This window comes from Eurytemora carolleeae, unplaced genomic scaffold, assembly GCF_000591075.1.
Source record: "Eurytemora carolleeae unplaced genomic scaffold, Eaff_2.0 scaffold92, whole genome shotgun sequence".
In the NCBI taxonomy this organism is placed as follows: domain Eukaryota; kingdom Metazoa; phylum Arthropoda; class Copepoda; order Calanoida; family Temoridae; genus Eurytemora; species Eurytemora carolleeae.
Window position 1 is genome coordinate 219254 of NW_019396280.1, and position 14484 is coordinate 233737.

Consider the following 14484-nt stretch of genomic DNA (forward strand, 5'->3'; position numbering starts at 1 on the left):
CCACTGTGATTCCAATATGAGTGGGCAACACTGTACATCACAAAAGTATTTTCTCTTGAGATATTTCGTTACAGGAGAGTAAAAGAAGGTTTAGCAAGAATAAAGTTTTCAACAATATGAATTTATTTTATTCATGAAAAAATATAGAATTTAAACAAAATTTGAGTTTTCATTTATCATCCATTAATTGCATTGTGTGTCTGTGTCCGTTGGTCAGTCCGTTCATTTCATTCTCCTTGAAATCACCATAGATTACATGGATAGATTTATATCAATTTCCTAAAAACTTTTAACTCTATTTCTCGAACATTAGTGAGAGTGGCCTTTAACAAATGTAAACCAATTATTAAATTTAAAAACTTTAAAAAAGATCAAGTTGAAGGTTAAAAATATTAAATCGTAATCTATTCGTCCCTCATCATCTTCTTCACTTAGAAATTCAATATTCTCTTCCTCATCCTCCTCTTCATCATCAATGTTTAGGAGCTCATCCAGATAATCAGGATCAACGTCCTTAACATTCAATCTTAATTTAGATCAATTTCAATTCAGTCGTAGTCGGATATATCAATAAAATACTTTTATACAGCATGGAAATAGGATACACATAATCATGGAAACAAAGAGAAGAGAAGCTGTCAATTGACAGCTTCTCTTAGTTTACGAGTAAACTTTTATTTAAAAAAGCTTTTCAGAAATAAAAACGTAAATATGAAAGTCGTCTTCATTGTATTGATATAAACGACGACCACTGTATGAGAAAAAAGGACCAGGTCAAATTACGAGCAAATTCAAGGTCAAATTGAGATCAAATTCAAGGTAAAATTGAGATCAAATTCAAGGTAAAATTTAAAATAAAATAATAGGTCAAATACAACAGGAAGAATCAAGGTCAAGGTAAAATTTACGATCAACCTCCACGTCAAAATAAAATCGAAGGTCAAGTTTCAGTTTAAGATTCAACTCGAAGGTTGAGTTCAACTTAACGGAAAGATAATAAACATTCATTCTCCAAAAGAATTTTATTTATCTTTCTTATTACCAACATCTAATTTTCAGGACTGAATTTTTAAAAATATTCGCAGTTGTCACTTATTTACCTCGGCTGGTCTAATAAGTGCCATATCTTCTAGTATCTCATCCTCGGAATCATCTTGATACACTTAACAATCAATCAATCAATCAATCAAATATTTTATTAGCTAAATCTATATATACTAGGCTTTTCTTCTTTATCAACTTTTATTTGTGGCTTTATCTGTGAGCATCTTCTCTTTGTACAGTATAAAACAAAAACAAAAAAGTTTGCGGATTTCATAATATTTTTTTCGCGCATTTTCAAAATTTTACAAAAATAAAAAACTTTTAAAAACAAATTTTTTAAATTTTGCTCATTCATAAACCTTCCCTGGGGTCAAGTGAGGTTCCACACAAAATTTGGGCCAGATCGGTTCAACCGTTTTGACGTTTATTGGATACAAACAAACAAACAGACAAACAAGCCAAATTTATATATAGATATCTATATGTAAATTGGCTTGTCTGTTTGTTTGTATCCAATAAACGTCAAAACGGCTGAACCGTTCGGGCCCAAATTTTTTGTGGGACCTCACGTGACCCCAGGAAAGGTTTATGAATGATCAAAATTTTAAAAATTTGTGTTTAAAAGTTTTTTATTTTTGAAAAATTTTGAAAATGGGCAAAAAAATATTATGAAATCCGCAAACTTTTTTTGTTTTTGTTTTATACTGTACAAAGAGAAGATGTTCAGAGATAAAGCCACAATTAAAAGTTGAAATAGAAGATGGGCGCGAAGCGCCCTAAAAGCCTAGTGTATATATATATTTTGCTTGTCTGCCTGTCTGTTTGTATCCAATAAACGTCAGAACGACTGAATCGATCGGGCCCACATTTTTTGTGGGACCTTGCGTGACCTCAGGAAAGGTTTATGGATGATGAATTTTCAAAAATCTGCCTCAAAATTCGAATTTCGAAAATTTCGAAAATGCACGATTTTTTTATAAAATCCGCGATATTTTGTTTTGTTTTTGTTTTACAATGTGTACATAAGATAATTGTTCAAAATTGAAATAGAAGATGGGCTGTAAGCCTAGTATGCTAAAATCTTTTACTTTTCATATTGCAATAGATCTCCAACCTTACTAGAAAGTGAAGAATGCAGGGAATAAAATGTCGTTTTTCTAATGGTATAAATAAAAAATTTGGCTTTTTTGATTAGCTGCAGAGTGCAGAGGTATAAAGCCATAATTCAAAACGAAAAAAAATCTCACACCCACCCCATTCATATCAGAAAGATCCCTTGATGAAATCTACACCCCTATCATCTATATATACTTTGCTTGTCTGTCTGTCTGTTTGTTTGTATCCCATAAACGTCAAAACGGCTGAACCGATCAGGCCCATTTTTTTGTGGGACTTCAAATGTCTTCAGGGAAGATTTATGGATGATCGAATTTTCAAAAATTTGTCTCTTAACAAAATTCGATTGAGATAATTTTGAAAGAAAATCCACGATTTTTTTTTATAAAATCCGAGAATTTTTTCATTTCTTTTTACAATGTATACAAAGAGAAAATGTTCACAATTGAATTAGAAAATGGACGCATAGCGCCCTAAAAGCCTAGTATTACCTAAAAGTGGGGTAGCGTCTGGAACCATCTTCACTCCACTTCTGTTTGCCATCAGCTGCTCGTATAACATTTCCAGACTATTTTTCAACTGAATTAATCAAATATTCATCAATTTGTACATACCGTATGAAATTAACAATCATTTATTATGTTTAATGTATTATGCATCAAACAATGTCCAATGTCCTGACTGGTCTTCAACAATTCAAATATTCAATTGTAGTATCATGTATCATGTATAATGTATTATGCATCTTGTATCATGTATTATGCATCATGTATCATGTATCATGTATCATGTATCATGTATCATGTATAATGCATCATGTATCATGTATAAAGTATAATGTATCATGCATCATGCATCATGCATCATGCATCATGTATAATGTATCATGTATCATGTATCATGTATCACTGTTCAATGTGGTCTTGGCAGTGTCCAGACTAGTCTTCAACTTTATAATTTAAATATTAATGTAATTTATTTCATGTGTTATCTATAATTGTTCTTTTGTTCTTTTTTATTTCATGTGTAATTTATCATGTATCATGTTTTAGAATTCATTTATCAATCATTAAGCAATGTCCAGACTAGTCTTCAATTATGCATTCAATAGTTCTTTGATGATATCATACGTAATCCATCATGTATCTAAGAAACGTCAAAAAGTCGGAACAAATCGGGCACGTTTAAAAATAGTTCATAGAAATATTGTTTTTTATTTTTTGTTTACGCGACTACAATGGTGTAGTGAAACTAAAGGGCTCAGTAAATAAACAAACTAATATATATTTTAAACAGTCCCAAATATATTTGTCTTTTTACTTACTTTTGAAATTTGAAACATGTTTATCATCCTGGATGTGCAAAGTTCATCAAGAGGATTTAGAATTTCCTAAAAGAAAAAAATTCTTCAAAAGTAATCTAAGATACCCTAAAAATAGTTATTTAAAATAATAAGAAATATCTTAAATTTTTTAGAAAACTAAACCACTGCTTAGGATCCGGATACGTTAAATTCGCAACATTTTGGTTGGATCCAAATCCAAGGGTCAAAATACCTACTAAAACCCAATACAAAACACACATCTCTTGAAAAATGTTAGATTGTTAAAAATTTAATACTCTCTTATCTCTAGTTTTAACATAAAAATAAGCCAAAAAAAATTAAGATAAAATTTGTTTTTATTTGTTTAAAAACTCGGTAAATTTCTAAAACTAGTTCATGTCCCGGATCCGGTTTCATTTTTTTCATGGTAGACCCGCATCAAAATAAAATGAACCCTGAGCGCTGTACCATACAAAACTCCAAAAAAAGTAGAACGTTTAAACGAGTATGTTGATGTTTTACAGTAATATGATAATTTACTTTTTAAATTAATTGTTCATGGGTTTAAAATTTATTGATAAAAAGAAACCAGTTGAACTAGATAAAACAGCGGATTAACTAATTATCTGGTTTAACTTGACAAAACTATCCGAATCTAATTTAAATCCTTTTTATTATAAATCAGTATCTGTACTGCAATTTCTGGGAGGAAATGTAAACAAAATCAAAGCTTTAAATGCTAAGTTTATTAATAACCCTCTAATAAGCTGCAATACATGTTTTCAATCTAAACACAAAATATAGGGTTCCTGGCCCCTGTGTTTGGAGTTCATGGCAAGCTGTAGTTGGACTAAGTATTGATAGTAACTACTTTTCTGTGCCTTTTTGACTACAATAGAGCAGCCTTTTAACCCCCTTTAACATAGTAGAGCCACTTCTAGCTATCTATATATATAAAGTAGCAGTCTCTGTTAGTTTGTTTGGATGTCTGATCATAACTTATGAACCCCTAGATTGATTTGCCTCAAGCTCAACCGTCATAATTTCGCCGTTAACCCAAACCTACCTCTTTTATTCCCGGGGAGGATGAAAGATATGAAATATGTGTTTTAATCAGTCTAAACGCCCAGTTTAGAATAACAGGATTTCTTGACTCCTAAATAAGTGAACATTTTGTATTTTGTCAAGGAAGGATGGGATAGCAATTAATGCCCAACATAATCTACAAATATGTAAAATGTTAAAAATCAGAAAAACAAAGCCTTTAACTCTATGGAGTAAAATTGAGGAAAATCAGAAATTATTTCAATTATCTAATTGTCCCTCGCCTCACTCCAATAACATTCCGCGCTCTGGATGTTTTGTAAGCAAACTTGGTTTTGGTAAAATTTCTTAATCTTTCATCTGAAGCAGTTTTCAATAATTGTATCATCCAACGTATCTGTCATAAAAAAATTACACTTAATTCAAAGAGTGTAAAAAACTTTTTTCAATGAGATCATGGTTTTAAGTATTGGTTTATTTAAGAACTTTAAGATCTTACTTGAGTTGTGCTTTGCTTCTTTTGTTTCTTAGGAGATTTGGGGGATTTGGGGGATTTGGGGGACTTGGAGGTTATACCAGACTGCGGGCCCTTAACAAGAAAGTTAGGTAGTTAGAAGCTGAATAATGTAGCATAAAAAAGGTTGTCCACGGTAATTTTCCTATTCTTTGATAGATAGATTATAAGAGAAACAGCTCTAAGCAGCGAAATTCAAATTATTGAGGGATATTTGGTCGATAGATAGATACTTTCATTATACCTTAAACAATTCTGAGCAATAACAAAATCAAAAATTATATTTTATAGATAGATAGATACCTTTATCATACTATAAACAGCTCTAAGCAGCGGAATAACAAAGTCTAAAGGGATATTTGCGATTGTTTCTTCAACCAACTCCTCAGAGAAATCTTGACCCAATAAATCTTTAAGAACACTAAAAAAGGCATGTTTTAAAATACAATTTTAAAAGGATCATCAACAAAATGTAATAATGTAATTTTCTGTCTGAAAAACAAAACAATACAAAAAACAACAATGATCTCGAAGCGTACAGAAAAACCCCGAGAACTACTTTTTAGAAAATGAGGGCACAATTAAGTATTATTAGTGTTTTATAAAGGAAGATTTGGTACATAAAAATGCTTTCATTAATCATTAAAAAGTAAAACTAAATATTGAAAGATTATATACAGAGTAAAAGAATAAAAACATTTATTAAACTGATTGACGAATTGTTAGCGGTTACATACTTATGAAAAAACCTTTCCACCAGATTTTCTTTGGATTCTCGTGACTTAAAATGCACTAGCATATTTTGTTTCTAACTGTGAAGCAATTTAAAAATCACAAGACTTAGAATCCGGATCCGATGGATCCGCAATAATTTGGCTTCCTGGATCCGGATCCACAAACAAAAGGGCAAAATATCAACCAAAACCAATAAGTTTGTTCACTAAACACAAATAAAAATTGTTAATAGATTAACGAAAAATTCCAAAATTCTGAATGAACGGAAATAAAAAAAAAATGCATGAATATTTTTCATTCGTTAAAAAATCAGTAAATCGTTAACAAACGTTCCGGACCTCGATCCTGGTCAAAATTAAGAATGCCATTTCTTTTGCTACTATTAAAATTTTTTTTTAAATATTTATTGTTTAAACCTTACCTGTCATCCTTGTCATTAACCCCAGAAATTAGAAGTTGGGCCAGAGTTTCCGAGTTGGGATATTTCTATTCAAGCAACCATTCATTCAAAATACAAATAGATAGATAAATTAATGAAGGATGAATAAAGGAAGGAATAAATGTTCCGGACCTCGATCCTGGTCAAAATTAAGAATGCCATTTCTTTTGCTACTATTAAAATTTTTTATTAAATATTTATTGTTTAAACCTTACCTGTCATCCTTGTCATTAACCCCAGAAATTAGAAGTTGGGCCAGAGTTTCCGAGTTGGGATATTTCTATTCAAGCAACCATTCATTCAAAATACAAATAGATAGATAAATTAATGAAGGATGAATAAAGGAAGGAATAAATGGATAAATAAATAAAATAATGAATAAGTAAATCAATGATTAACATTTAACATGGATGGATTAATTATCGAATCAGTAAATGGATTAATAAATAATAATGAATGTTCCTTGTCTATGCTAGGTTGAAATGTTGTCAAACGATCCTCTGAAAAATAAAATAACAAATCATTATTAAAAAAAATACATTGCGTAGAAAGCATTGGGTACAGATTTTATTCTAGAACTAATCTGCTTGCTGCTGGTCAGTACTTCAGTCCAACTTAATTCTGTATTAATACTTAATTGTCAACAAATAAAAAATTATTTCTCTTAATTTTCATATTCTTAATTATTTTTTGATCTTTATTTTAGTTTTAAATATTTGTATTTTTTTTGGGTTTAATTACCTAACGACATGGTCTCCAGGTTTCCGGCATCTATGTAAAAAAAAAGTTTCAATAAAACTACATTTAAAAAACGATGAGAGGGGGGGGGTCGAAATTTCAAACTCTGTGGTAAATTTAAATTTATGTATACAAAAAAAAATTTTCTTCACGCTAAAATCAGAAATATGAACACGTACACACAACGATTAATTGGATTAAGTAGTGAAAACGACTTATACATGCAAGATATGTTATGATCATTTCAACTTAATAATGTTGAAGAAATTTTAAATGGTCACAGAGGTGTACATTCTTTTTTCTGAAAAATCATTCTCCAACCCCTTCATTGAAATAATTTTTTCCTCCTTCAGAAGTTTGCATGTTTGCACGAAGTGGCTTTTTTTCCCACAGAAAGGGAACAAATAAATTTATGGGGAAAATAATAAAATTTTGGGTTGAAAGTGTGAACAAGGATGNGATCTTAAGAAACGTTTACTGCACCTGGATGAACAAACTTGAATTTAGAGTTTTCTGAAACTGCTTGCTGCTTCATCACTTCCTTTCCTTCAAAATATAATAAATAAATGTTTTTAAAAAAACTTGAGAAAATTTCAAACGATTCTTCATTGATAAAGTGGCATCGATTCACTGACTTCTGCTTAAATAACATGAAGGAAAATTTTATATTTTTTTGTTTAAAAATGTTTTTTTTTATAATTTCATTCAATGTCTTTGCACTAGTCACTTTAACAGAGAAACCACATCGAAATAAATAAATTTTTAGAGAATGGGTTTGTTTTAAGAACATTAAGACATAAAGTGTTTTAGTTTTAGTGGTTCCTTTATGACAAGAACCGGTTCTAACTAGTTTACCTTGCTTCAGTGTTTGCATTGGTTTGATTATGCATGACAAGAACCGGTTTTAACAAGTTTTAAATAGCTTACCTTGTTTTGATGTATGGTTTGTTTATATGTAACTAGTACCGGTTTCAATTAGCTTACCATGTTTTAATGTTGGCATTGGTTTGTTCATGACAAGAACCGGTTTTAACTCCTTACTCTTCAGGATATCCAGCTCAAGAGCGGAAGATGACCTAGAAATGCAATGGTTGGTTGATTAATCCTTTGATCAACTGATTGATTGAGTATATTGATTAATTGCTTCACGGGCTCATCATCTTGTTGTCTGGATTGCTTTTGAGGACTGCCATTGTTAACTAGCCTTGGTTGATTAAAAAAAAAATAAACACAGAAACTAAACTTAGTCTGCATCACATTAAAACTATTTAAAAATTTTAGAAAATATTTCAATGTCAGGTCGCAAAGGATCTAAATTGCTGAATTTTTTCGAAAAATAATTTTATAATACGAAAGAAAATCAAATAAGCCAAAGTATTCAAAATTTTCACTGAATACAAAACTTGGCAAAAAGATGATTTCTTTAGACCGAAATATATTATTTACTGATTCTAGGATCTTGCTTACCCATATGCAATGTGTAATTCGTCCAAAGAATTTGAATAACAGCAACGGATAGGAATCTAAGAAATAAGCGCTCAATACAAAACTGAAATTAGGCCAAAATTTCAATTTGGAATAAAGATGAAAGTATGGAAAGGAGAACCAGAGCTGAAAACTTTAGAATGGGATATCCTTGATCCCGATCTGTTAATTAATCACAAAAGAAGAACAAGTCATATTTAATCTCGAGATTAAGAAAAAGATTGGATCAAGCATTAATCCCGATATCCACCATTCAAAAGTTCACAGCTCAGGATGGATTATTTTAATTTTTATTTTTTTCTCTCTAATATTTGATAATCATAAAGAGGAAGAGAGATATTATTGAAACATCAAAAACCAATAAAAAGATAAGGAAGTGTCTACCAATTAATTGTTAAACTGTTTTTTATTTAACATATTTAAATTTTCGATTACGCTGATAAAAATTCAACTTAAATTGATCTTTAAAATATTTTTTTTTAGGAACTGAAACTGTCAAGAGGTATATATCTTTATTAAAATTTCTTAAGTTGCTAACTATTGAGTTCATTTTCCTTAGTGACAGTGGATCCACTAGGCGAGGCAATCTGAACTAGATTTGTACACAGTAGAGTAGTTCCATTTGTACCTTTCAATCTATATCTGAAGACTTGTACGCTCCCTAAACATTATATTAGGAGTGTACTTTGAGCCCAAAACTTAAAACATTGTATCGTTATGAAAACCAATTTTTGAAACTCGGGCTTCAAGAATGATAGTGGATATCAACACTCTTGTAAAAATCAACTTCTACACAAATGTTAAGACCCCAAAAATGAAACTCTGTAGTTACGTTAAATTTGGGGCTCTGAGCCCCAAATTTAAAAGAGTCTCTTTTCCATTTTGGGGTCTTAAAATTTAAGTTTATGTAAGAGATTCGAAAAAAAGGAGAACACGAAGAAACTAAATAAAATAATATTTCGTAACAAAAGTATTGATATCTACAAAACTGCCTAACCCCATTCGTAAAACCCAGGTTTCAAAACTGGCTTTTATAACGATACCCTGTTTTAAGTTTTGGGCTCTGGAGCGTAGTTCCTTTGTACCTTTCAATCTATATCTGAAAACTAGTACGCTCCCTACATTTTATAGAAAGAAAAGATAAATTAATAGGAAATAAAGACATAAACATACCCTCCCCTCCCCCCACCCCATTGCAGACACCAAAAATGTATAAAAATAACAAATTGCAAGTGATCCTTAATTTAAATCACTTATAGATGCTTTAATGTCTTAAATTTTTTAAATTCTCTCGATTTCCTTCATTGTCTATGATTGAAATCGGATTAACTATTTATTGTTCGCTAAGAAATGTATCGGGGTATTGAGAACATAACGAAATCTGCAAGAGACCCCAATGTGGACCCCACAGACCGCCAGCAGATATGGGAAGCACCCGTTCCACTGCCGACCTTTAATCCCCCCAAGCTTTCCCCAGCCGGGGGGGATCAAGGAGATACTTCCGGTGGTTGGCAAACCAATTAAACCCATTGTTTGGTTTACAACCCTTTAAACTCAGATTAACGTCGACAGTCCCTTTAATTTACCTTCCAATGTGGTGATTGTTGTTAATATTTCATCTTTGTTATATACATGACATCCTAAAATAGTATTTCATCTTTGTTATATACATGACATCCTAAAATAATATTTCATCTTTGTTACATACATGACATCATAAAATAATATTTCATCTTTGTTACATACATGACATCCTAAAATAGTATTTCATCTTTGTTACATAAATGACATCCTAAAATAATATTTCATCTTTGTTACATACATGACATCCTAAAATAGTATTTCATCTTTATTACATACATCACATCCAAAAATAATATTTCATCTTTGTTACACACATGACATCCTAAAATAGTATTCCATCTTTGTTACATACATGACATCCTAAAATAATATTTCATCTTTGTTCCATACATGACATCCTAAAATTTAACTAATTAAATTAAACTTTTAATTTCAGATATGAAGATAAGATAAGATAAAGTTTATTGATAAATAATTATATCTGTATACAGAACGAGTTTACAATTACAAAATGATAATTTTTTAAAAAGTATACACCCCTATAAATGTTTAAACCACTTTTTAATATATTTTGTTTTTTCAATGTTTTGATAAAAAAGTATATTTTTTACGTTTTTATACATTTTTTACTTTCCGTGTTTGAATTAATTATAAATAATCATATCATATATCATATGTTTTCATCAATCTAAGTAGATTATGGGTTTGAACCTACCTATTTGATTGATTGATTGATTTACGTCAAGAGTGAGATAGGGTGTAGTAGTCTTATTATCCAAGGACCAAACTAACAATTTTAAATAAATTTAAAATAATTGTTTTATTAACTTCAGAAGAATGCATGCATTAATGGAACAATTACAGAACAATTTGAAAAACTTTTTTCGAACTGCTCAAATTTTAAACCACCTCAGTTAAAAAGGAGGTTGAGAAATCTGAATAGTGTATTAAATCAACCTTCTCAGTCAAAAATTTCCATCCTTGATCTAACTTTATTATCCAGATTAGGGTTTCCAATCGGAAATCCGCTACGCGTAATTGAGCGAAAGTGTGCGAAATTGCGCGCATTTGTGCGAAATTGCAAGGCTCCGCAATTGCGCCAAATAAAATCCACTTGCGTAGGAAACCCTCATCCAAATATAATTATGCATAAAATGAAATCTATAATTCTTAGCTAGGAATCTTTAGGGAATGTAGTCGTAATTTCAAACAACTCTCTGTTAGTGTGGCATGTTCGAGACGCAAAGATACCCTTAAAAGCTTTGTCTGATTGTGAGTGAATGAAGTACCCATGGCGTATTCCTTAAAAACTTTATTATTGAAATTATAGTTATCAGAATTAAAAACTTTTAAAGCTGGAAAATAATATCCTCCATTGATCAGATGAAGGTTCAACGGTTTTCATTGTGAATCGGAGATGGCCTTTAATATGGAGGTTCAATAAAATTTATAACAGTCCCTTTAATTTATGAATTTGATATCTGTCACCCACCTTTCACGTTCATTTGATCTGAGGCTACGGCTAGGATATAAGGTTTACCGCCTACTTCAATACTGCACAGCTTTGTCACTTCGCCGGAGAAACCTGAAAGTTAAATTCAAAAGTGACAGTTAATACATCCAATACTTTTTGCGGTAGGGCTGTCCTCAAGGGTGTAATGCAAGGAAAGTTAATTGCGGTCGTCTATACTCTGCGTACATATTGAAACCAGTTCAACCAGTTCTCTTTGGGCAGAATTTGTAAACAAGAATAGATGCATCAATGTTGGTTTAGTATTCGAGGAGGTTAAAAGCATTAAATTTTGATAATTCACATAATAGTTTCCTATGACCAAAATATTTCATTGATTTTTTATGTGAAAGATGGATCCCATGTCAGGCTTTGACATCCGTCTTGTGTTTACATTACCACCGAGAAAGTACACTGCAGTACAAAAGATGCGTAAACCTCTGAAATAACTTTCCTTGCATTACATCCTTGGCTGTCCTGGTCAATTTGGGATTTAATTTCCTTTTCTCTATAAATCTCCTTTCCAAATTTTATCAGTCTTTCGCGAAATAGATTTTTTGTTTACTTGAGTCATGTTTAGAGAAAACTTCTCGAGAAAAAAACATTCATACAAACAACAAACCCTTACAGTTGGCTGGGGCGGGGTGTAATATTAGATAATTATCGCCCAGTCTAAATTTTGAATATATTTGATAAATACACAGTTAGAACCAAAAAGCATTAGATTTCTCGTACTCGTAGTCTTCTTTTTTTATTATGAAAAAAAAGATTTTTGTAATTTGCGACTGAAGAATTTCTTGAACATTTTATATTCCCATAATACGTAGCGACGCTCCTAAAGTAGTCACTTAATTCATTCCGAAGTTTTCATTCCAAAGTCTTCTGGTTCTCGCTGTATGACCAAAAAGATGTATACTAACCTTTAAAAGTTTTAAGAAGGGTTTGGTTTCTTATCTCCCAAACCTGAAGTTCTTTAGTTCCTTGATTACAAATCAATCAATCAATTAATAAAAAATGATTTTTCTAGAAATCTTTCCAGGATGCAGATTAAATTAAAATCAATTTTTTATGTTTCAAGTTTAGTATTCACAAAAGGTCAATATTTTGAATAATTTTCACAAAAAATATCCTTCTTCTTTGCTAAAAAACATTTATCAAGTAAAAAATGATTATTAGAAATTATAAAATATGCTGAATGATAATTTTCCTACGACAATCTTTTTATTGTCTGGAGTAAGCGCAAGACAATTAACAGGGTCATCTCCAGTACGGAATCTGAAAATAATATGGTTAACTGCATCGGCTTCGGTATGGAATCTACAAAATACAGATAAAGGGTTCTGACCCGGTGGGAAATCAAAAAAAAATAAAATGGGTTGAACCGGGGATAAGGGGAGATACATTTTTGTTGATTTTAGATACTTTAATGCTTAAAAATGGTACATTTGTTAATCTTTAATAAAAGCATGGCGAATTTGAAAATTAATTCAAGCATTTGATACTTTTTACTCAAAAATCATATAATCTACCAGTTCTTCAAAAAATATATTTCAATTAAAAATTTCTTATTTATCATTCAAATGTTTACCTAACCATGAGCTCAAGTTCAAGGGCAGAAAATATGGAAACCAATCCATCCTATAAAAAGATTGTCGATATAACATTTAGTGATTTGTGGCCACAACGTTTTATGGTACTGGCTTAGAAACAGTCAATCCAATTAATTAAAGTGTTTTTTTAGGAATATCCCCAATTACATCTTTTAGCCCCCTTACTCAGAATTCTATGATACAAATTATCTTAGGTTTTTTCTTTTGAAATCTCACCTTAAGGTAGAATATTTTACAGAACAAAGTAATTATAAACCAATCCAACAATAAATTGTGTGCACCGCCACATACAGATAAGAATCTTCTTTCTCGTTTCTCAGAGATGTTGAAAATATAATCTCAATTTAAGAATCGCATGACATTTAGCTGAAAATCATCCATTTAAAGGTGCTTTGGGAGAAGAACTTTTTCTGCATGGAGAGCAAAATTATCTCTGCTAAGAGTGCAAAATGACCTCTGCTCCAAGAGCAAAATCACCTCTGCGCTCCATAAGCTAAATCACCTCTGCTCAAAGAGAAAAATTACCTCTGCTCCGACGATCATGGATTTGCATGAATGACTCCAGGCTATTGAGAGAATGCGGATATTAGGTAGAGAAACCTTCAGACTAGCAGCAATATCACACATCTCAACACTGGAAACAATTATCTATATTTATATAAAGTAGTAATCTCTGTCTGTTTGATTGTCCAATCATAACTAATAAAACCCTTGAACCGATTTGTCTCAAATTTTGATTGGGGAGTTCGGTAAACCCAGGAAAGCTTACTTAGCTTGGTTTAAGAATTGGGTTGAATTTATTGCCAATGTTCAATTTCCAGAGCTGATACATTATGTTTCAGAAATTTTACTGAGAGAGGGGTTTTAATGATCTTTAATGATAAGGGGAATTAAATATGAACTAGACGCAAGCTTTAACAATTTTTATTCTCCAAAATAAATCCGTGTTTCCCTCAAAAAATTTCGTGATCAAACCAAAATAAATGTAAAAAAATGATATTACAGTAAAACATTCTCCCCACTCTTAAAAATACTATAATTTTTTGTTCAGTGAATGCGAGTTTGACGAGTTTGAGTGGTCTGGGCCCGAAGATTCGAGTAGGCCTGGCGAGAGTTTGTTCAGCGATGTAGCTCAAATTCATTAAATTCGGCCCCCCGCTTACCTGAAGAGTAGAACAGTACCAGCACTTGTACCCAGAGCAATGATATCTGCTGAACTCTCAACCACATTCTGCTTCACAGATTCAGATCTAAAATATTTAAAAAATTGTCAACAAATTTAAACAAAGAAGACTTGATCGTTTCAATTTTTTAAATTAAAGATATTCCTGCGCCCAGGCG

The 14484-nt window shown here is 31.2% G+C and overlaps 1 protein-coding gene across 1 annotated transcript; it reads right to left on the reverse strand.

Moving 5' to 3' along the window:
- Nucleotides 1–100: 100 nt before the first annotated feature.
- Nucleotides 101–14394, reverse strand: LOC111700067 (uncharacterized). Its single transcript, XM_023470885.1, has 23 exons — nt 14307–14394; nt 13669–13777; nt 13122–13171; nt 12741–12808; nt 12454–12513; nt 11516–11608; nt 10739–10810; nt 10026–10079; nt 8994–9100; nt 8422–8477; nt 7939–8030; nt 7438–7500; nt 6958–6987; nt 6679–6716; nt 6432–6496; nt 5346–5463; nt 5028–5117; nt 4551–4640; nt 3485–3550; nt 2652–2739; nt 1101–1162; nt 415–513; nt 101–235 (listed from the first exon to the last, which is right to left on the reverse strand). Exons 2-23 carry the CDS (start codon nt 13768–13770, stop codon nt 170–172), a joined length of 1629 nt encoding a protein of 542 aa, XP_023326653.1. The 5' UTR covers nt 13771–13777; nt 14307–14394; the 3' UTR covers nt 101–169.
- Between the last annotated feature and the right edge of the window lie 90 nt (nt 14395–14484).

Excerpts from the sequence above, each read along its gene's own strand:
- LOC111700067 (XM_023470885.1), bottom strand. The coding sequence starts at position 13,770 with ATGTGTGATATTGCTGCTAGTCTGAAGGTTTCTCTACCTAATATCCGC. Across the intron at positions 12,514-12,740 it reads CAATAAAAAGATTGTCGTAG|GAACTAAAGAACTTCAGGTT; the intron begins GAAAATTATCAT and ends TTTGTAATCAAG. Across the intron at positions 1,163-2,651 it reads AGACGCTACCCCACTTTTAG|TGTATCAAGATGATTCCGAG; the intron begins GTAATACTAGGC and ends TTGATTGTTAAG.